Source organism: Patagioenas fasciata, chromosome Z (assembly GCF_037038585.1).
Source record: "Patagioenas fasciata isolate bPatFas1 chromosome Z, bPatFas1.hap1, whole genome shotgun sequence".
In the NCBI taxonomy this organism is placed as follows: Eukaryota; Metazoa; Chordata; class Aves; order Columbiformes; family Columbidae; genus Patagioenas; species Patagioenas fasciata.
The window spans coordinates 76,620,833-76,644,245 of NC_092560.1; the positions used below are offsets into that span (position 1 = coordinate 76,620,833).

General features: G+C 48.8%; 2 protein-coding genes across 4 annotated transcripts in view; one reads left to right on the forward strand and one right to left on the reverse strand.

Moving 5' to 3' along the window:
* LOC136115566 (myogenesis-regulating glycosidase-like) lies at nt 1-18,888 on the reverse strand. The gene is made up of 2 exons (XM_065861781.2): nt 18,765-18,888; nt 1-2,460 (listed from the first exon to the last, which is right to left on the reverse strand). Exon 2 carries the CDS (start codon nt 2,325-2,327, stop codon nt 231-233), a length of 2,097 nt encoding a protein of 698 aa, XP_065717853.1. The 5' UTR covers nt 2,328-2,460; nt 18,765-18,888; the 3' UTR covers nt 1-230.
* The window catches only part of LOC136114696 (uncharacterized), a 16,403-nt gene continuing 5,113 nt past the window's right edge, over nt 12,124-23,413 (forward strand). The window contains exons 1-2 of one of the 3 annotated variants that reach the window (XM_065860124.2): nt 12,124-12,621; nt 22,449-22,916. In XM_065860124.2, coding sequence (XP_065716196.1) covers nt 12,567-12,621; nt 22,449-22,916 — 523 coding nt within the window. In that variant the 5' untranslated portion in view covers nt 12,124-12,566. Of the gene's footprint in view, nt 12,622-17,236; nt 22,917-23,413 lie in introns of those variants that run through there. The other 2 variants (XM_065860122.2, XM_071801795.1) reach the window with 2 other exon arrangements.

A 23,413-nucleotide genomic window follows, 5' to 3' on the forward strand; every position in this document is an offset into this window, starting at 1 on the left:
GTGTTTCTGTATGTTGTATTTGTCATACTGCAACAACAAAGACAGCCGTACAATATATTTTAATAATTAAGTTATTCTACAGCACTTGCCAAACAAAACAGAGGTCACGCTGTTTTCTTTAAATTTTATACTGAAGTATTTCTACTTTGAAAACTATTAAAATTCCCAGGCCATTAAAGCGCCTGGCTCATTCATCCCCGAGACCATTGCGTAGCTGATGGAGAAGCCAGTTAGGAAACCCAGAGGAAATAGGCAATCTCATCCAGGTCGACAGGATAGTCTGTGAGTAGCACCGGGGTCTTCTCAAACAACTCCCCCTTGTAGCTGCGCCACTTGCCCGCTGGCAGGTAGACGTCACGCTCCTGCTTGCCCATCTCCAGCACAGGGGCCACCATGAGGGTGTCACCAATGAGGAACTGGGAGTCGATCCTGTGAGTGGCCTCGTCGCGGGGTGAGATCCACCAGATGGGACGGATGATGGGGTCCCCAGTGTCGGTGACCTCCCCAGCCAGCTCCAGCAGCAGTGGGGCCACCAGTGACTCGTGGAGCTCTGTGAACTTCTGTGCAATCTCCATCACCTCCTTGTCATAGAGCCAGGGTGGGATGGAGAACTGCATGGAGGGCATGAAGGCCGAGAGCTCCAGCCACCGAATGTACAGCTCCCGGTCAGGGATTTCCTGTGCGCCTTCAGTCTTGTTGGGGAGGAAGTTTCCTCCAATCATATCTGGTAGCACAAATGGGTACCCCAGCATGCTGATGGTGAGCACCGTGGGGATGAGGGACTTGAGGCCGAGCTCGTAGCCCCAGACAGAGTCACGGTCAATGATGCGGAAGAAGCAGGAGATGTTCTGCGACTGGTAGCCCACCCGCACCTCGGCCAGCTCATAGAAGGGGATGGCCATCTCCGTGTAGCGCCGCGACCAGATGCTGGGGTCCGAGAGTGGGCGGAAGGTGCTGAACTGCTTGGGCAGGTAGCTGGTCTCGCCTGCGTCGAACTTGAAGGACGAAATGCCATACTTGTGTCGGAGCTGGCGCAGGTGGCTCTGGAACCAGTCCCGGGCTGCTGGGTTGGTGAAGTCCAGGATGGCCCCGATGCCGTTCCACCACTCCACCATGGCCGGCAGCCGCCCTGATGGCTCCTTGATGAACAGCTGACGCTCAATCCCCACCCCAAAATTGGAGGAATCTCTGTGTATGAAGGGATGAATCCACAGGGTGAACTTAAACCCATCCTCCCTCAGCTTTGCAAACATCTCTGTTACATTGGGGAACTTGACAGGGTCAAAGTCAAAGTCCCCATAGGCTTGTGTGTACATGTCATCAATTTCAATGTGGCTGCAGTTAAAACGGTACTTCTTAATGTTTCTTGCAAATTGCAGAACTTTATCCTGGTCAATATCTTTTTTGTAGAGGGCCCAGGTGGACCAGATGGGGTATCGGAAGGCGTTCTCAGCAGGGATCTTGGAGGGCTTGTTGAAGTACCGGCGCACCATGTACTTGTGGATGGAGGTGACGTCGGAGCCCACACAGACACGGTAGCTGAGCTCGGGGAAGGGCTGCTGCCCCGGCGGGGGCTTGTAGGGCGAGTCCTTGTAGCGGGCCTGGAAGAAGAGGGTGCGCTCGGTGGCGTTGAAGCCCAGGTGGAAGGGCACGGAGTCGTTGATCTTGATGGCCGCCGCCTTGGAGGAGAGCCAGTAGCGCTCCAGGATGCCGCCGAAGCTGTCGCGGAAGGAGTAGACGTCGCTCGTCACGTAGGGCACGGGCTCCTGGTAGCCGGCCAGGCGGATGGGCCAGTGCTGGGTGCTCATCTCCGAGCCCCCGTACCAGTGGGCGTCCTCCCAGAACATGGTGTGCTCCACCGCCGGGCCGGCCGCCAGCTCCTCCCAGCGCACGCGGTAGCACATCACCGTGTCCTTGGGCTTCACCGTCTGGATGAAGAAGTTGAGCGGCCCCCGGCCCGACCGCGTGCAGCTCAAAATCTCACCCTCCTTGGAGCACGACTCCAGGTCGAGGCTGCCCGAGCGGAAGGCCAGACGGAAAACCACCTCCCCGTGCTGGTTCCTGATGACAAAGCCGTCCGCCCGCAGGTCCATCAGCTCCGTCTTGAGCCGCTCCGCCTTCCGCAGGGACACCGTGTAGTAGCACCAGGCCACCACCGCGGCGATGAACAGGACGAGGCCCAGCAAGATGGCCCCGAGCATGGGCCTCAGCTCCTTGGAGGGCTTCTGCTTCACCGGTGTGATGTTTTCAGGCAAATGTGTTTCTTTGACATCTCTCTTTCGAGCCTTTCCATGTTTTCCCACACGCTGGGTAAGCTGACTGTCCATGACTCCTTTACAGCCTCAACCCGTCTAGAATCTTTGCTGTGGAATTTTTTTTTTCTCCAGCTGATGGATGGAAACTCCAAGATGCTCCATGAAGATATTTACAGCCTTCTTTCCAAAGCCCAGCTGCTCACACCTACAGTGTTATTTCATGAAACAATAAACACCAAGAAAACCAACTAAATCTTGCTAACAGCCGTAGCTCCTCTCCTCCAGTTTGCAGCCCGGCAGCCCCCGTGGCCCTGTAGCTCTGGCTCGCTTTGCTCTGTGCGGCAGCAGCCTGTTCACTGGCAGCTGGGCTGAGCTTTTTTGGAGCGGGGCTGTGCCAGGATTCCCGTGACCCTATCTTGGCTGCAGCCTCGCTGCGTCCCGCAGAGCAAGGGCGAAGGGATGAAAGTCAGGCCAGAGCCTGGACAAGAATGGGGCCAGGGAAAGGGGCTGGTACCTGAGCATACAAGCCAGATACCAGAAGCCAACCTGTTTTTATGTTAATTATACGCCCTGCCAGATTCCCCCACCTGTCACAACTTCTCTACATCAAATGCAGGCAGAGAAACGCTGCACTGAAGTGTCCAACCTCTGCCTGCTGTTCCCCACCACCTCCCGGACATGCAGCTGGCAAGCGATGTCTTATCTCTCTGCACTTTGCTCCTTCCTTGAGCTGCAGGAGGACGTGGGGACGTAGAGATGTTGGGATGCACGTAATTTCTGGCCAGCACCGCGCTGCTTTGGGGATGCTGGGCAGAGCCCTTCAGCTGCATGTCCTGCTGCCTGTGCAGGAGCAATCACTCCAGTACAGCCCCTCTTGTTCTGTCAGGGGAAAAAGAGGATGTTTCCCTACATTCTCTTGTTCGTTTTTTTATCCTAATTCAGCTTCTGTAAATTCCAGGCTCATGTCAGGCAAGGCGCTAAAGTGCGGTGGAGGTGGAAGATGTTTAGATACAGAGTGTGTTAAAATGAAGTTGTTGCAAGAACAGGACTATATTAAAATCTTGTTTTGCTGAGAAATGCACAAGAAGACAACACGCATTCCAGGTGCACCAAGCGTCACAAAGCCAGTTGGTGCAGTACAGCTCACAGTATCTGAAAGAGCATCCATTGCCAACAAAAACAACAGGAGGGGAAACTGAGGCAGGTGGCTGGGGGCAGCATGCTCCATGCAGTGGGGTTCTTGGCTTCCCTGGCCCCATCTTGGGATCTGTGTGATCCAACAAAATGAAAATTTGCAGGAGCAGCCTGTATAGAGAGGAGGAAAAAGAGCCAAGTTGCTCATATAAACCGTTCCCAGCGATACATGCCAGACGTATTTACCCGCACCACCATTACCTCAGTATCTAAGTATACAAAGATGATAAGCTGCCCAGGGAGCCGTTAAAAATACCAGAGGTCACCAAATTTGGGATCGATCGCAGCAATCTCCCAACCACCTGAATGAGCTGCACAGTCACTTCTTGTAATGAGCTCTCAGGGCTGAGTGAGGCTTTGCCGTGAAAAAGAGGCAAAGTGGATAAAACTCTTCCCAGGTGAGCCCTGTCTGGGATAAGGGGTGAGAGAAGGAAGGTCTCTGCTGCGCCGAAGAGATGGTGATCTGGGAGGGGGACAGCTTTGGGGGCCAGGTTGGGTTACCCACGTTCTCGGGACACTCTGCCAGTCTCTATATTCCCTGACCTGGCAGCCTCCCTGCTGCTGGCTCAGTTCCTCACATGGCTTTGCGGCTCGAGCTGGGGTGGCTTCCAGCAAGCCCCAGTGTTTTTGCAAAACAACTTCTTCGCTTTGAAGATGTTTTTATGTGCTGGGTCAGCCCTTGCTTGCCGTCCTCGGAGCTTTCCTCCTCTTCTTCCTTCCTCTTTTTGCTCTCCCAGCCAGACTGAAGACAGAGCTTGCCTTCACGACGAGCCCCAGCATTTTCCAGGGTGAAAAAACAAGGAACAGAAAGGGAGATGGAAACAACTTTTGGGGTTTGTTTGTTTGTTTGTTTCTTGTTTATGTTGTTTGTTTGTTTGTGTTGATATTGTTGTTTTTTAATATGTTGTTGTTTAATTAAAAAAAAAAAAATCAGGACACCAGGGTTCCAAAATCCCCACAAGAATAAACGATGTAGGGGAAGTTTCACAGCTTTCTCTGTAGTGATTTCTCCCCCAGGCAATCACTTTAAATCCCTTGGTTTACCCTGGGGGCAGAAGATTGGTGGCAGAAAGACCGTATACAAAGGAGTTAGGGCTCCAGGGCCAAGCTATTCTGTTTCCAAGGCCTTTTGGTTTTTCCTCCCTCCTATGATGCGGAGGGTTGCTGTGTTGGTACCCCAGTCCTGCCCCTCATGCAGCAGAGGTACCACCTGGGAGATGTGGGCAGTAGGTGGGAAGAGCAGGTGCTGGTACACCTGGAGACAGAGCAAGATGAAATTGGGATTCCTGGTATAGAACCCACTAGGGTAAGGTAGTCTCTGAAGCTGCAAACTCCTGCCCTTCAAGGCTTATGTCGCATGAAAATGTTAAACATTCACTGCCCATGGTCAATGAGCAGTCCTTCCAAGGGGTGCCACGGGTGATCCAACACCCAAATCCAGCCTTTTCCTTGCTCTATCTGTGGGGTTATGGCATCACAGTGTCCCTTCCCCATGAATATTCAGCCAGTCCTTGCAAAGCCTTTCTGCCCCTGAAAATACTTAATACATACAAAGTGCAACCACTTCCAACCAAGAATGGGTTGAATGCTCCCAAAGCACCCCAAAAGCCAGGTGCCCCAAAGGTGTAGGCACAATTGTATTTTATTTTGGCTGGTTTATCACATGCTGATCTGCTATGGGTCTGGCCCCATCAGTTCCCTAGCCCCTCCTCCAAAAAGGAGACAGGATTCCTCAGCCCTAGGATCTAAGCAGCCCTTAGCATGCACAGATTAAACATTGACGTACCCAACACTGTGACATGCAGAAAATGAGCGGGGACTTTAGACCCTCTTAGAGGTAAACGGGAGCTTAGCAAGGGTTTCAAGTGATGAAACGTATGTCAGCCTGCTCAAAGGGCAGCTACACACCTAAACCCCTTTGTACACCAACCTCAGAGCCTCCTCCAGACCAGATCTGTCCCCAGCGACCTCTCTGATGTCTTGGCACATGTGACACAAAGTTTGTCAGGCCTTGGTCCAGGTCCTATGTGACATCTGAATCCTCAGACTTTTGCCTTTCCAACGCATTTAACTGCCTGCTGGTGCAGGGAGATCTTCACTCATCAAATAACGCATCAGGAAACAATTCTGTCTTTAAACAAAGGGATAGTTTTCTATATTAAGATTCCTTTTATAACAGGCTATCAAACACTTAGGAGTCACTATCAGGCACTTGTAGGGAGAGTATATGACATGTTCTAGCAGAAGGCGCCATAGGTAGCTATAAGTCATGGTCATAAACAAACTATTGCCCTGCCAAACTCTGCAAGAATTGATTAATCATTTACCTTTTAAACCATTTCAAATGGGACCTTTTTAATGGAAAACACACCCAAAGTAGAAAGCAGTTACGAGTAGTTTTAATTTCCCATAGCAGCCTGGCACACACAGATGTTGTATGGGGGCTTTATTGCTAAAGGGGCCCAGGGGAGCTTTGCCCACCTTTTTTTTCTATGTGTAGATATGATGTGAGAAAAGAGCTATCTGCTGTCACTTCAGCCAAGGAGGGGGAGCGAGGGAGAGCCAGGGTTATCGCATGAGCTGCCACAGATTAGCTACAAAGCCAACAAGGCTTAATGGAAGGGGGAAGTGTCTGGGCGACACATGCAGAGGGTGAGATGACATTGCCAAGGACACTCTGCAGTCTGTGTGATGCAGGTGGGGGCACCAACATCCCTGCCAGCAGCACCCAGTGCTTAGGGAGCACCTGGAGCAACCTGAGAAGGTGGCCACGAAGGGATGTAGACACAGTCCTTCCCATGGAGTGCTGCAAGAGCCTGCTCCTCCTGGAAAAACTCAGAGCTTGTTTGTGCCCCAACATGGAGTATATTAACCACAGCACTGCAAGCACCCCTTGCCACAGCTCTGGGCTTCGAGCAAGGCCTGGTAGCTCCACCGAGGGCAATGGTGACAGCTGGCCTCACCACCTAGACCCCTGGCCTTTGCACATCTCTCCTTGGGCTGAAACAGCAGTTTGGTTCATATTAACCCCATATCAGCAGTAGAGTCCAACCTGCTGGGAGGCTTGTAGCTGTATCTTGCAGAGATACACCAATGGTGGGGAGAGACCTGCACCAGCTCACACCCACCAAACTGCACTGAGCAGGCAGACACACTGATTTGGAGGTCTCTGCACTGCTCACCATGTCTCCTGATGCCTTGAGGGTTTTTTGCTCATTTTGGCACGAAGGTGGCTGCACAGACTCTGCTGGCTTGTGCCTGTACAAAGTGCTGCTGCAATGCTGGTAACCCCGTGCAAGCCTGACAGTCCTATAAACCCTCTGGAGATATGCAAATCCAGGCCTAAAGCAGAATTATTACCTGGAGTTTCTCCTTATCCAGAGGATCCCAGTCCCTCACTGTTGGGAATAAAGTGGAGTTTACTGCACAGGTTTTCCAGTGCTAATTGCTGTAGGGGCAAGCAGTGGAAAGTCCCACTCCTGTCCTTGTATATGAACAAGTTCTTCCTTCCTAAGCTGGCAGAAGAAAAACATGCAAAATATTTCCCCCCCCCCACTTCAGGGCTCTCTCTGACTCCCGAGCCTGCACACAGTATCCATGTGCTGCTCCCAGCTGCAAGTAGTGGCCACAGCATCCCGCTGCATGCTGAGAGCCGCTCTGCCCGCATCCTTGGGAAGGAGCTCCATCTGCTGAGCCAGTGCGCCAAGCTGAAGACCAGGGAGTGCTTCCAGGCTTGTCTCAGGGCTGCAGGGTCACCACTCGTCAGACATCCCCTGGGCATCACCAAGCCCGTCAGGCCCTGTTGCATCAGCATCAGGGCTTGTGAGGAGCTCTGGAGGGTTTTTGAGGTGCCTTCCCCTGATGAAAAAGCAAATGGAGCAGAAAGTGATAAGCAAAGAACAGATGAGGGGGGAAAAAAGGTTATTGTGTGCCACAGCTGCAATCATGTGAGCAGGCTGGGGAATGGCAGAAATATAGGAAAAGATGGGGGGTAAAGGGTGCTCTCATCACAGGCTGTTCTGCATGAAGTCGGTGAGCTGGGCTTATGCCAGCTGAAGGAGTAAGCCAGAAGGGACCTGGGTCCGAGCTGGGCTTTCTCCCACTTAGATCCAGGCTCAGATGGTGGCTAAGCTTGTCAAGAGAACCCTTGGGAGCTGCTTGCAACATCAGTGAGATAAAGAGGCTCAATATCTTGAAGGCTTTCCCCTAGGAGGTGAACCAGTCTCAATTGCTATTTTCTTGTGAGAATGAACTAGAGACCTGCCATGAGCTCCAGGCAGGTCCTTGAGGGATGCTTCAAGTTCAAGGTTAAGGCAACTGCCTGCCAGGGTGAGGGTCCTGGGCACTTGTATCTCATACCTGCCCTTGTGGGACTTCTTGAAAGCACTGATGCACCCACAGAGGGAGACAAGGCTACCAGGCAGGCTGAGGGCAGCTGCTCTGGGCTCCCCACAGTCTCAGTCTGCTGCTCACACGGGAGCAGGGCTGGGAGGACCACATCTAACGCAGGTGTCTCTGGAGATGCTGCTTTGTCCCAGACCAGCTCTACTTCCCAGCCACAGGGGATTTTTGGTAGGTAAAAATCTCTTTTTCCTTCTTCATCCCTTCATGGAAATACAAGATCTTTACTGATGCCAGCTGCTTCTCCATGATCAAAGGTTTCACTGAAGAGACAATCCCATGGTGGCCAGATTCCTCTCTCAGCTTGCCTTGGCACTTACCCAGCTTTGATCAGGGCAATGAAAGCCCATCTTCAAAGTGGATGTGGATGGAGGAATGAATCATGACTAGTGGAAGCCCGCACCCAGAGGGACGTGATATGGTGTTACCACTGAAACTCAGCCTGGCCATAAGCAAGAAAGACTTCAGAAATTACACACCCCCATGGCTGAAGCTGATCCTTTCACAAGCACTTTGAAGAAGGCACCCAGACCAGACAGAAATACCTGCAAAAGGCCAGAGAGCTAGAAAGAAAGCTAATGAGCATTTGCACCCCTGCTTGAAGGAGGTTACCCAGGGAGAGAGGAAGATTTCATCCCTAAAATGCTGAACAACAAGAGAACCCTCCAGAGCCCCAGCCCTCCTCACTGCAGAGATCTGATGTGAGTTTTGCCACCCCTGTCCTGGGGTGACACTGGGGGTACAGGATTGAGCTCAGATTTTAAGCCACTTGCTGATGTCCTGTGTCATAAAGAGGCTTGCTTGCTCCAATGCTGCCATGAAAGCCTGATGGATGGCTGTGCTATGTCTGAGCATCCCATGGGTTTTATGCTAGTGAAATATTTGCCTCTGCTTACTCTCCTGATGCTGTGTATCAGAAAGTTGTGCCTATCCCACACCAGACAGGGCTGTATTTGGCTGTCTGGTGAGTGATCCCTGTGTTTGAAGACATGGTGGGTAATATTATGTCCCCATCAGGAGATGATGTTTCACTTCATCATCACTTCACTCAGATTAAATTCACCATGATCTGCAAAATGATAAGAAAAAGCAATGCACTCGTCAAACTGATGATGGAGCCAAGAACAAGGCTACTCCAAGCGACTCGGGTCAGCAAGGACTAACTGACATAGAAATTACATGACCAAGAGCCAGCAATTATGGGACTACTCTGCTCCATTTGGGAGAGACCACAGCTGGAAAGTAGCTTGTTCTTGCCCAGAGGCATCCTGGGAAAAGCTGTAGAAACTATTTGGAGAAAGCATCCTTATACATGGGGATACCCAGAGATCTGGATTCAGAGCCTGAACAAATCCCTTAGTCTCTGTAGGTGGTAAATCTGACCCTGGCAAAGATGATGCCTATGTTATCAATGCTTATAAATATCTCAAGGGTGGGTGTCAAGAGGATGGGACCAGACTCTTCAGTGGTGCCCAACAACAGAATGAGGGGCAATGGGCACAGACTGAAATCCAGGAGGTTCCGTCTGAATATGAGGAGAAACTTCTTTACTTTGAGGGTGCCAGAGCCCTGGAACAGGCTGCCCAGAGAGGCTGTGGAGTCTCCTTCTCTGGAGACATTCAAACCCACCTGGACACATTCCTGTGTGATCTGCTCTGGTGAACCTGCTTTAGCAGGTGGGTTGGACTGGATGATCTCCAGAGGTCCCTTCCAGCCCCAATCATTCTGTGATTCTGTGATAAGCAAGCCAATGTGCTGTGGAGGAATAGGTTCTAAGGCGACAGAGTTATTTTATTTGCAAATGCCTTCTTGCATGTATAAGAAATAAGCCAAAATTGGTGTCCTGAAACCCTAAAAATCTCAGTGGCTTATGTTCAACTGATTCATTTTGGTCTGTCCTGACATATTGATTTTAGACTGACCACTCTTCTTCAGGGCTTAAAAATGGCATCTGTTTCTGGGTTAGGCTTTTCTCAGTCTGGTGCTATTGGGGATTCAGTGGCAGCCTGAACATCCTGTATCTCATTAAGGGATTGCCAAAGCTGGGGCAGGGGGAGTGGGGTTAAAAATTGCATTTGGTTATGGTGTTAAGACGCATCTCTGGATGGAGCAGATCTCCAGATGGAACGGATCTCCAGATGGAGCAAATCTCCAGTCCAGTACCCCAGGACAGGGTGTTGGGCAGCAAGGAGAGCTGGGTTCTGTTCTGTGGCATCCGCTGTCACCTTCAATGCCAGATGGAGGTGACGGCACTAGAGCCAGGGGACAGCTGAGCAGAGATGCTTCAGGACATCACACTGGAAGAGGAGTGCCAGCACATGACCTCTAGAAGAAAAGTTGGAGATTTTCTTTCTTTCGTTCCTTTCATTAGGGCAAGAATGCAAACATGGCTTAATAGCAGATGGGAGAGGTTATTTGAAGCAAGAAGATACCTTTAAAAACTTGGAAGCACACCCCGGAGAAGAAAACACCTGGATTTCCTACAGGCTTTGCACAAAGTTTTAAAGGCCCCAGCAAGAACAGAGGAGGTCCAGAATAAGAGGGAAGGTCCTGTCAAGGTTAAATATCTGCAGAAAGAAGGGAAGCGGTGGGAATGAAGATGGGATCATTTTCCCCACGGAGGTGACAGGGGCTTGTTCAGGGCAAAAATCTGAGCTGCCTGTCTTGCAGAGGCAGGAGATATGCTAATCACTCTGGGATGGGGAAATCCTGAGATGCAAATGGCAGGAGGGCATACACCTAACTATTTTCTTAGTTTTCCCTTGACATCCTTTGTGGACCCCTGCTGGATTCAGACCTGGAGGTAGACCTATGGCCTGACCCTGTACGGTCTTCCCAACACTAACACTACAGCAAAGAGCCTTGACAGCCCGCCTGGCCGGAGGACACCTTCCTGGCACATACAGGGAAAGGCCTTCTGGGTGGTAAAAAGCAACAGTAATACTGTGGAGTGGGAGAAATCTGGGATTTAGGAATTCAGAGAGAGCCTTCATGGGTTTGAGCAGATCACAGCCTCTCCATGCCTCAGTTTCCTTTATGTGAAATGGATGGAAGGGCCAGGAGGAGAAAACCAGGCGACGTACTAGCTCCCAGGGTCAGAGTAATAGCAGGATCCACGGTAGAAAAGCACAGTGACCTTTTCACCATCCAACAGGGAGATGCATCCACCACAAGCCTTTCCCTCTCCTCCTCCTCCTGTGGGTGGGACACACTCGCTCAGAGAATGTGGTGGAGAGCATTTGCATTTTCGACCCCAGCCATGTGGAGGAGAGTTTAACATCTGTGCTTTTTAAATTAAAAATGCCTGGTATTGAGTGCGAATTGACACATTCCCATGGGGAAAAGAAACCAGTAATCCCGAAGAAACCAGTTCTGCAGGGGTTTTCCTGAGCGCAGTGCTATGGCCAGGCAGGAGCAAATTCCCCAGGCCAAGAACTTACCCCAGCTTTTCCTTTTGCTTGGCTGTAGGGTAACCATTGCCGTATCCACATCCACCTGGGAAGAAGCTGGTCTAGGTTTCCCTCCTCTGAGAGGGGGAAAGCTGGTAGGCACCATCCCAGCCTGGGCACAGAGGGAACTGCACCCTTGCAAGGCTCTGACCCGAGCCCATGCCCTTGCACCAAATGACACTGCGCTGTTCTAATTTGACAGCCTGGTCGCTAAATGAAGCAGGTCCCAGCACTCCCAGTGACTCCTCTTCTCATGGGCAGAGCTGGGGGATGTGACATTGGTGCCATCCAGGACTGGTCCCCAAAAGTACAAGTGAAGCCATCACTTCTGTGTGTTTTTATGCAAAAGGATTAACGATACATCCAGGTGAGGATGGCCCCAGGGAGCAGGTGTTACAGAAAAGTGCAGAGAGGCTGTAGCTGAACGGGAGCATCTCACCAGGAAAATTGTAACTCTGTCTTCCCCTGCTGTTCTTTCACCTGACAGCCTTTCCTGCTGCTGTCCCCTGGGCAGGAACGTCCTCCCTGTGCAGAGCCCAACCTGATGTATAAAAAGCCAAACTCGCCCTAAGCAACCCTCTATGCAAAGCCCAAATTGATGCATAAAAAGCCAAACGCCCTGAGCAACCTTCAGGGTGAGCATCAGGGCAGACCCAGAGCAAGACCCTGCTACCTGGCCAGGATCTCAGCTCCCCCTTCCATCACCCTCCACCTCCACCACCCCGCACAGATGCTTTGCAAGATTTTGTCTCCTCCATGACCTATAGTGGTCCTTAAACTCATTCTCCCTGAAGAGAAAATGACCCTGTGACAGCACAGCCAAGAGCAGGGTTTCAGCAAACACATCCCACGCCCCTCCGGGCACTCCTGCCGAACTTTGCCTTTTCTTGCCAGGCCAGCCCTGCATCCTCCTCCGCTCCGCAGCCCGTCAGCCTGCTTAGCATTCCGTGCTCATTGCTGGGAGCAACCCTGGCTGCTAAGGAGCTGAGCTCGGTGGCTGCGAGCATCTCGGTCCAGTGTTCCCCCATCCTGGCTCGTCATATGATTTCTCCTAAGGGATAACCGCTGAGCAGGACCGCATCTCCAAGCTGATCCTTTGCTGATAAGGCAGCTGCCAAGTCTCCAGCGCTAAGACAAAAGAGTTTTTCTCTTCCCAGCAGGTTTTTCTGCTGTGAATGTCAGAGGAAGAGGGAAAAGCGAGCTGCCAGGCACTCCTCACAGGCAAGAGGCTTCGGGGGCTCCTTCCACACCACTGTTCTGTCAGACCATGGAGCTTTTAAGGCTGAGCCTAGGTTGTATTTGCCTCCTTCCTTGGCTTGAAGGTAAGTTTCTCCTCCTTTGGGGTAGCTGGAAAGCGGGAAGCAAACAGCCTCCCAGATTTTAACCCACTTTCCTTCTGAAGTGTTTTTGGGCTGCAAAGCTCTGAACCCACCAGTAGCAAAACCAGTGCCCTGGGGGCACATTTCAAGGCAGCATTTAAAATGGTATTAAATGCAGCAGAGTGAAGGACAGGCTGGCAAGGTGCTGGGATGGCTTGGCCAGGGACACTATGGCATCACACTGGCAGCTTTTATAAAGTGCTTTTAAACTGCTAAGAGAAAGGGATAAATAAACCCTCTCAGGAGTGAGACAGTGATGCCCTGAGCGCTGTGTCTGCTCCCTGCCCCAGCAGCAGTGAGTGGGCTCAGTGCATGCTGGCAGAATGGGAGAGGGTGGTGGGAAAGGGAGCAGGACCTTGTTGCATTAGTCCTGCTCCTGTGGCAGTTGGCGGGGAGTGGGATGTGCTGTGCAGATGCAGAGTTTGCATCATTCATCACTGCAGAGCAAACTTAGTAAAAGCTCGTTTTAATATTCAGCTGATCGATGAGGTTGGTCAGATCCTGTATCCAGCCTGTGCACAGGAGGATTTTGAATCCAAGTAGCCTTGTTTTTGACATGCATGGGCAGATGAGAAAAGCTGAAGTCCTGCCGAGCATCATCCTGCAGCTGGAGTGGTGCTATCCAGGAACAGTTACCTGGGAGCGGTGCTACCTGCGGTCTCACCCACCCCATCACGGGCAGTGGGCAGCATATCTTTTCTTTAAAAAAGGGCAAAGCCCCTGAACTAATAAGTAATTCACTTTTTATTATTCCTGAGATGCTAGGCTGAAAGAGATTCATTGAAATAAAGCCCTGAAGCTGCAAGAAGGATAGCCCTGCAGTTTTGCATGTTACCTGCTCGGAGCTTTTCAAGCTCCCTAGGCCACAGGATTACAACTGGTCAGGCTGCACAGCTGGTGTGCTTATTCCTTAAAGACAAACCTCCATTTCACAGCTCTGACCATAATGCCTTTTGCTTTCCAATGCCTTTTTCACAACCTCTAAATGTGTGTTCATGAGGCTGCTTTGAGCAGCTAGCCCTCAGTTTGCTCTGCAGCCAGGTCCAAGGAGAGGTTTGTGCTCCTACAGATTTGACTTTTGCTCCATCTACTGCTGTTTTTTGCACCTCAAATTGTGCCAAATAGAGTAAATCCAGTGAATTGAATCTCTCTTTTTTCAAAGTTTCAGGCTGTGGGTATGTTACTGTGCTAGTGCAGGGTGAAGCTGTATGTGCATCTTTTAAAAGTTACAGGGAATGTGGCTACCACCTGGAGGTGACAATGTGGTGGGATGCCTGGAAAGCAGAACAACCTTCAGGGTCTTCCTCTTTTGCTCTAATACAGATCTTATCTGGTGTTAGAAGAAAGTGGTTCTTTACTGCCAACACAAAACAGGAGCCCCATGGTTATGCTTTATTAGTGAATTAGGGAGGATTACAGGACATTTCCACAGAACGTTTCTTTTCCTTTCCAGTTAAACGCTCTTGGTGCAATCGCATGACCAGCTATTACATTTCAGCCTGCCCACTAACAAAACCACAACTGTTTTGCAAGAAAGGTATCTATCTTCCCAACACCTGGCAATGCCCAAAGCAAGATCAAAGAGCAGACAGCAAACATGTTCTTGCTTGGGGCTGATATCTCCCTGCACCAGCATCTCCGCATCCCATCCTGCCTGGGGCTGCTGAGCTCTAAGGCTGCCCACAGGACAGAGGTGCTTGCTCCCAACAGACCTTAGAGGGTTCAGTTTCCTGCTGGAAACTGGAAATCCTGGAATTGCCTAAGCTGTTTCTGACAGTGGTTTCCTCGGAAAGTCCCTGCAAGCAGGGAGGGACCTGAAGTTTTCTCTTAACAAGTCAAGCCTGACAAAACAGAATGAGGTGTGATGGGTAGTGGGGAGCTGGGAACCGTCAGGATCTGTGCATGTAAAAGCACAAAGAAAACTGCTGCAAAAATACTGCATTTAACATCAACTCTTGATTCTCATGCACTGAGCTTAACGCTGGTGGTGGCTCTGCTTGGCAGTCTGGTCTGATCCCATATCCTGGGGGCTGCTCTCCTACCTCCCAAACCCATTTACAGTGCTGGCTGCTCCATGACCCCTCGCACCCCACTCACCTATGGCATCCCTTAGCAGCTTGCACTGAGAAGGCGGAAAGGCCAAACTTATCTGATACTTCTCCTCCCCCATATGCTTCTCCAGCCTCCAACTATTATCTGCTCAGGGGATTTCCCGGCCCTGCTGTGTTTAACTGTTCAGTGGCTATCAGACCTCCTTCCGCAGCTCGTGCAGGCCCTCCCTGGCAGCAAGGATGCACAGCTGCTGGGTGCAGAGCCACCACCTCACGCCATGAGCCTTCCCTTAGTGCTCTGTGTCCCATCTGGGATCAGTCTTTGACCACTCAGCCCCTGCTCATCTTCTCCAGACCTCTCTGTATTTTACAGACCTCCATCATATTCCCCAAGGGACTGTTTTTTGCCACGTGCATCAGCTTTGTGTTGACTTTAACCTCCTCTGCTTAACACCATTTATCAACGTGCTTTTCCATGCCAAAACTTTACTTCTTTTTCTGTGGCTGGTCTGCTCCCTCAAAGGCCTTTGATGAGATGCTTGGTCAAAAGTGGACCTTGCAGTAATGTGGAAAGCTATGAAGCCTTGCTGGTTAACCAAAAGCAGGATACTCTTAAGAAAACAGCAACGGTTGGGAAAAACACAGCCCAATGTTGTTGCCAGAAGCAACAGCTGGGAACTGCTCTTGGAGAGACATGTTACTGGAAAATAATCTGAGCGCAGACCAAGAAGCATTTGCAATCAGGTACTTGCACTGACAAGCCATTTGCCAGCTAATTACTGGCAGTTACCAGTAGGTTTTGTTGACTTCTCTATAAAAATCATACATCTTGATAAGAGCTGATCAGCTGCCCGAAGTGATGGAAATTGTGCTCCCATAAAACCAGAGCTCCCAGTTGCCAGGTAGCTGCTCACCCAGCTCCTGTTCTGCCTGCTCTGCTTGGACTCATGGGCAGAAGCCCGTTTGTTCTCCAACAGGGGCTCATCATGCTCCATCTAGCTTCGTCCTCTCTAAAGGTAGATTGGCCACATCTACTGGCCTGTCATAGACATTTGTGTCTCTAAACTTTACACCCACTTAAGCTCAGTTGTATGCTGAAGAAGGACCAGGGCAAAATAAAACTAATGTCGGTTCCAGTCAACAGCCTGGTTTGCAAAATACACCTAATCTCCCATCCTGCCATGCTGGTCTTGGGGTATAAATTCAGGCAAAGCAGACAACAGGGTGCTAATCTCACCATTTTCCTGTGTACATCTCAATTTCCTGCCTTTGACCAAACATATCTGGCTCATCACACTCGCGTGTCTTCCAGATGTATTTAATCTCCTCATCCCATGGCCCTGGTCCAGTCTGCTGCTCGCGCAGCAGAGAGGGGCTTGCTCCCTTGGATGGAGGGAGATCTTTTCATGAGAAGGATCTATTGCTGGGCTGCATTCAAGACTGCTCCTGCTCACTTAATCAGGGCATTCTTTGTCCATAGGTGATAGCATCTCAAGCTGCTTGCTTCAGTTGGATTCAATGTAATGTACCTGCAAGTGATCTTAAAGGGCAATGTCTTGCACTGAGCTCCATCTGCATGGGCAACTCTCCTGCCCTAACTGTGAGCACCCCTCTGCTGCTGTTGCATCTTCTCATTTCTATCTGGTCCTGACCTTCTGCAGGAGGTGGAAATAGCGTGCTGGAGCACAGGGGAGCTCTGAAACAGCTTCCCCTCCTGTTCAGAAGAGGCATCATGGCACAATATGATAATTTCAGGCTACCACAGCAAACTGCTCCTGCTGCTATGGCCAGTCACATGAAAATCTCTTCTGCCTTCGTCAAACATCTTTCCATACCGCCTGGTTTTGTAGATGTGCCACAAAAGCCTCACTGTATATTTGGTCATGAATTTGAATCCTGGTAGAGGATCTGGATAGATCTGCATTACCAGTGTGAGGCCCAGCAGTGAGAGCAGGAGAGCTTGGATGCTGTGCTTCTCTGAAGGGAGAAGGTCCCATAACCAGTACCAGGGTGGGGAGTGGTGTTGACCCATCACCACAGTGTATGAGCAGCTAAAGATAGCTTTCCCTACCTCCTCTGGTTAATTTTTCTTCTTTTGGGACAGGGCAATTTCTGGTAAGAGCCTGAATCCCCCATGGCTGTCTTTAGAGACAGGGCAGAGACCGAATTGCTGTCAAGGCAGCTTGAGAGGATGGGAGTCTTCCAAGCCTTCTTCCCACCTGATGCCCCTTTAACTGCACCAATAGTCCAATGAGAGGACTCTAAATACTGGGAGAGCTGACATTCACAGGGAGTTGTGCAAGGAGGCAAACATATGTAGTGTGTATGAGAATGAAGTGCATCAGTCTCCATTGGTGCATGCTCTGTAGAGGAGATATGATCACCTGCAGCAGCAAACAGTGGAGGCAGATTAACCTGAGCAGGAAACTCACTTGTCTCACCATAACTCAGGCAATTGCACTGCTGCCTCCAAGGTGTATAAGCCGTGGCACATGTACCCCTAGTGCTCTGCTCATTTTAGGTGGAAGCAGCAGAGACAGCTTGGAGACATTTCTCCAAGACACTGTTGCCATGGCCTCGCGACTCAGGATGAGCTGCTGTCATATGGTGGTGCCTAAGAACAGCCACGCTTGGGAGCTCTCCTGGGCCATGGGATGTCCTTCATGAAGCAGTTCCTATGAGAGGTTCCATGACTGCTGCAGATGGACATGTGCTTTCGAGGACAGGTAGAGGGAGGAAAAGGTAAGTTCCTGACTGTGACTCAGTGGTTGTCTTCCCCCTACAGAACACATCTACTTGGCAAAAGAAATTGAGCTAATTAAAGGATTTTTCAAAGAGTTAGGAACCCCACTGGAGAAGGCAAAAGAGGCCAAAGCCAGTGCTGATGCTCCTGGGTAACATGAAGTGTTTTGGGAACATGTGCTTGCTCACCTCTCACTTACCCCTTCCCTCCACAGAGCCTTTAAAAGGACTGACCCATCCCCAAATAATTTGCATCAAGCCATCACAGGCACTGCTTAGAAATGGCAGAAACTTTCTCAGCCAGACTAGGATTACTGGTAACCAACGATTTCCTGGTGGCATTACCTTAATTAGGAACATTGCATGGTTTTTGTTCCCAGTCTTACAAGGAACAGCATGTCCCAAGGGTGGCCACGCTGCAGAGACGTAGGGGACTATATTTGCTTGCTTTTCTTTCGTGTAACCAGAGTGGCAGTATCATAGGGCAAACAAGCTGGCATCAAGTGCCTTTGCTAGAAACTGTTTATTTTGTTCCTAAAAATATGAAGAGGCCAAAATGTTCAAGCATGAGCAGCTCAAAGCAGGCTCTGCGAGTAAGGCTGGCATTTTCCAGAGACACTGAGTCCCATCCCCAAGGAGTAGACTGGATGCTCTGCTTGCTCCAGGTTAACATTCCGCAAATGTTAGGCCTGATGACCTTATTTGCAGAGCTGATGGAGAATGGGACTTGGCACTGTCGGGGAAACAAAAAAGTCATTTTGCCTCCTGAGTAAAGATTCTTGCTGCCTGATGTGTATCCCAAAATAAATATTCTCCAGCTTTTTTTGTGGGTCTGCCCCTCATGACTGAATGGGGCACGTGCAATGGTTGCCGCCAGTTACCTGTATCTAACTGTATGGTGCTCACTTAGATTGCAACATCTCAACCTCAGGAAAGCAATAATGCATGGGTAGTGGATGGTGAACCTGTATGACAGACACAGATTCACATCTTGGTTGGCAAGGACCCTGCGCAACATCACAAGGAAACCCCTGCTGTTGACAGCCAGCCTAACAGAGCTCAGCATCACTGTCAGTAGGGAAGATGCGTGGACCACAGTTCAGAGGAGAGGGATTATGGTCCCAGCATTTGCTGCCACCCTCCCATGTAATGTTGAATCAAGCAAAGTTTAGCTAGACCTCTGTTCCCAAGCTGTAAAATGGTGGTTATACTTTAGGACTTAAGGTACGGTATGAAGAAAAGAAAAAGCTATTAATAACTCGGTGGTATATGCTACTGAGGAGCTATACAAACCTCACATGAAAGCACTTTGGATGCAGTTCTGAGGTTCCTCATCTCGTGTATTCCCTTGGCAGATGTGCTGCCCTGGACCTTCAGTGGGGTGAGTCTCTGCTGACTGAGACCTGCATAAAGCCAAAATAGTTGGTAGAAAGGGGCAGCTGAAAAGTGCAAAAGGCTGGTATTATAGATAACACAGGGGTATGTGATACTTACTGCTAATGTGCAGGTAACAGTGTGATTCTTTAGAAGGTAATGTGTACCATCAGAGAATGTACACAGAACAAAACACAAACCTGCTGGCTGGGTTGAACAGCAACGCTCTTCAAAATGTAAATAAAAAAATTAAACTTTCAAATGGACAGTGGTTGCCAAGGAAGCAAAAGAAAAAACTGCAGAGATTCTGGCTCGTTTAGTAATAAAACCCATGATAAAACATATGAGAAAAAGATTTAGAAGAGCAACCTAGAAAGAGCATAAAAAAACTACCCACGCGAATTTTCAAACGCATGTGAAGTAGGAACTTGGTGGAGGTAAGGAGAACAATAAATAACTGGTGCAAATATATGAAGGGCAATCAAAGCAGGGCAGTGTAGAAAGGCTGAATGGATTATTGGTTCTGGTTCTCACTTCAGACATGGACAGGGAGGTCCTCAAATGTCAGTCTCTCTCTGCAGTTTGAAGTGCTACCAAACAAAACTGCCAACAGAGGAAGTTTTAGGAGACAAAACATAAAAAATACTCTGTGGCAAATGACCAGCCTGGCCCACATGGCATTCACACTGAGTTAGAGGAAACTAAACATTACAGTTTTTAAACTTGTAAGGAGTATGTAAACTCTTACTCAAAGCAACACCAGCACCAAAGGACTGTGTTACAGCAATTATGTTCCTCTTAAGAGGGATCCTTGCACAGCCTGGGGAAACGCAAGTCACCAGGTTTGATTTCAGCATTAGGCAAGTCAGTAGAAACAAAGAATAGATTTGCAGACGAAACACATGAAGATGAGAAAAATCAATGCAACTTTTGTAGTGGGAATGCCTGGCAGCTGTGATGGCATCAACAGTGCATAAATGTGGTGAGCTGATCTAGACTTTGTGCTTGTGCTTGCAGATAAGGTTCTTTCACCAAGGTGTTTAATCACAGAATTATAGAATAGTTTGGGTTGGAAGGGACCTTCAAAGGTCATCTAGTCCAACCCCTTGCCATAAGCAGGGACATCTTCAACCAGATCAGGTTGCTCAGAGCCATGTCCAGCCTGGACTTGAATGTATCCAGGGATGGGGCATTGACCATGTTTCTGGGCAACCTGGGCCAATGTGTCACCACCCACAGGGTAGAAAATAAACTTCATTCTCATGGAGTAAGAGAGAGACTTAGCCCACAGACTGGAACAAAGAGGTGGAATGAGTTGACAATGATGGCAGCAGAGTGAAGGTATCAGCAGATGCCAACAAAGATTAAAAGGGGTGAATGATGAAATAATTAAGTTTGCTGATGGCACAAAATTATTTGGAGTAACCAAAACTGAAGTTGACTGCGTGGACCTGCAGAAGGAGCTCATGATACTGATCAACCAACAACATGGTTTTTGAACTTCAGATTTGGAAAATACAATCTAGTGTACACAGACAAAACCATTTTAACCATCAATACCCAGTCTTAACTAGTTGATACACTTTAGGACAGAGCCATCGGTGTCCTTGCTGTCTTCAGTGAGCTCTGTCTGATTCATACTCTCCTTCCCTACTAGCAAATACTAATGCCAAGTGTTGGAGAGAGGATACTTGCCTCAGCAGATATTTTATCTGACCCAGCATACTTCTCATGTTGCCCTGTTATACTTTTAAGCAGCTCTCAAATCATTACTTTGGATATTAGTTTCTACCAATTAAGAGGAAGCAAAGAGGTGAGAATCCTGGATTCCAGGCCCTAGAAAAAAATATGGAGAGGGAAATGTATGCATTCACTTTGAATTTTCTAAAGATTATGGGAGATTATATGTGAGACATTTATCCTGCCTTTGGAAACAGGCAGAAACTCAAGCCCAACGTGCATTAAACATCTTCCCTCCACCAAGCTCTCAACAAGGGGTAAAGAGTACAGGACTCACGAGCTGTCTATAGATCCCCCAAAATCTTAATTTCTGTTTAGGCACATGGGATTGCCAGGAATTGCCTGGATCAGTGGATATCACAGGTCCATGAAACTCAATATCCCAGCACGGACACACCACCCTCATCTCAGAGACATAGTTTCTCCCCAGGCATTCAGGCTGAGCAGAAAGCCCCGAGTTGTTTCTAATTTAGCAACCCTCAGGCACTATTAATCTAGCAGACCCTCAGAATTTCCTGAGACAAAGCCTAAGAGCTCTTTTAAGTCATTGTTCATACCCTTGGAATTGTGTACTGGCTTCTGTTTACACTGTCATTAGTTTTTTCAAGTACTGAGCCAAATACTTGCTGCCAGGGAAAAGTATTGTTCTTTGCTTTGGGAGGGAACTCTGCAGAAATAGTTGTTCTTGTCTAACATCACTTTTCAGTCTCCTCTTACTCTTTATGCTCAATACTGTATGCTGATGAGGCTTTTATAACTCTGACTCCTGTGGAAAAGATGAAAAAAAAGTCATTGTGAAAGCTGGGAGTTACCATGTGTTAATTGTAATTAAAATATTTCTCAGAATGTGCAGAAACTTGAAACTTTTACTTCTATCCCTTTATTGTAGGCATAAAATACACAGCAGAAGGTACATTCACATCAGTGACAGGTGGTTTAGCACTTAACATTTTTCTCAGGATGTTCACAGGCCACACCTGATGATTTTGTACTGAAAACAGGGGCATTTGTCCAGCTAACAGTATAATATCCATCCCAAGTTATTGCGGATGTTGGACGCATTGCTATTAAAAGCAACAAGCAATTGCAGAAATTGCTCCAAATTGTGTGTCTGTTGTGGGGTGGCTGTATAATGCCTCTCTCTTACAAAAGGATCTTTAAAAATGTTAACCTCCATGCCTTGGGAGCACAGACCAATGTCAGGTGTACTAACTCCAACTTTATTTCAATATTTACGTATCAGCCACGTACTTTCAGACTTCTGATGGGGTATGGTTTTACCCCAGCATTGCTGTAATATTACCAGAAGCCACTTAGTGGAAAAAGTAGCTTGAAGTGGCCTAACTGGCCCCAGATGAACAGCACCTGGGGAATTAAGGGGTTTCAATTGCTTTCTTGTTAGAAAGATTTGATACAGACAGGGAAAAACAACCGAACAAATGAACAAACAAACCAAACAAATGGAAACCATTCAATTATTTTGGAGGGACGGAAGAATAAGTACTTTCTTAAAGCTATAACCAGATGAAATATTAAATTAGATCTATACAGGCAGATATTTTGGAACAGCACAACTTTTAAAGGGTGATGAGTTTTTTCCTATTAATTACATGGGTTACTTATATCATGGTTATTTTTCTCTAGTATTACTCCCAACTATTTGCACACCCTGTATTTTAAAGAAATGTCATTCTGGGGAATTAGGAAGCTGGGGGAACTGTCAATGTAGGCATGTCAATAGAGGAAAGGACTGGTGGGTCAGGTCTCCCCTTCCCTGGGTCATTCACATTGTCTGGCACTCAGAAGACACGTTTGCCTCATCCATGCACATCACTAAACCCTGCTCTGATTGTACCACAGTAGCAGAGGGACAAGGCTTCCACATAAGGAACACCCGCCTGGAAAAGTGCATTCATGTCTCCCACCACGAGACCAATGGCATCAGCCTGACCGACTGCAAGGCACAGTCCCCACAGCAGAAGTGGAGCTGGGACCCCACCACCAAGACCATCATCAGCCTCCAAACGAAGCAGTGCTTGTCAGCCCACAAGACACGGGAGTATGCCCTGGTCAAACTGGAGCCCTGCGGGGACTGGGAACGCCAATCGTGGTCCTGCAGCAAGAAGGGACACTTGACTCTGCAGAGCTTGGGCTTCCGCCTCAGCACCAAGGAAGGAGGCCACAAGGTGTTTGTCTCAAGGGAGAAGGACAAATTAAGCAGGTGGAAGACTTTAGAAGATGAAACCATCTGCGCGGCTGCCCAGACAGCAGCTCCAAGGCCCAGCAAAGCAACACAGCAAGCTGTAGACACACATGTGTGGATCTATGAAAGTAAGATGAGGTAGATTTAGCATCAGATAACATCTAACCTTACATACCATCTAAGCCACCTAATACCAGACTTGCAACCATCATTCTAACTCATGTTCACTTTGGGCCCATCTGGAGAGATACTGAATGGCTCCATTTCAGCCCAACTACTTGGTATCACTGGTTTCCAGTAGTTGCTGTTCAGTGTTTTCCAGAAAGCATTTAACACCTTACAGCATTAGGTCTCTAAACCACAGCTGCATTTCTGATGACAGGCAGCAGTCAAGTATTTTGGAAAGTTCATCTGAATCAATGCCCAGAGCTAAGAATAGTTGGAATTGCTTGATCCTCCCAAGTCCAAAACAACCAAGGATGTCCCATAAAGTCAGGAGCTTAAGACTTTGAAGGGGCTTTTGGTACTTTGTACTTTGGGATGTCATTTTTGGTAACAAAAACACTGGAGGCAGCTGAAAACCTCTTTTAGACTTGTATAAATTATTGAGAAAAAGCTATATATG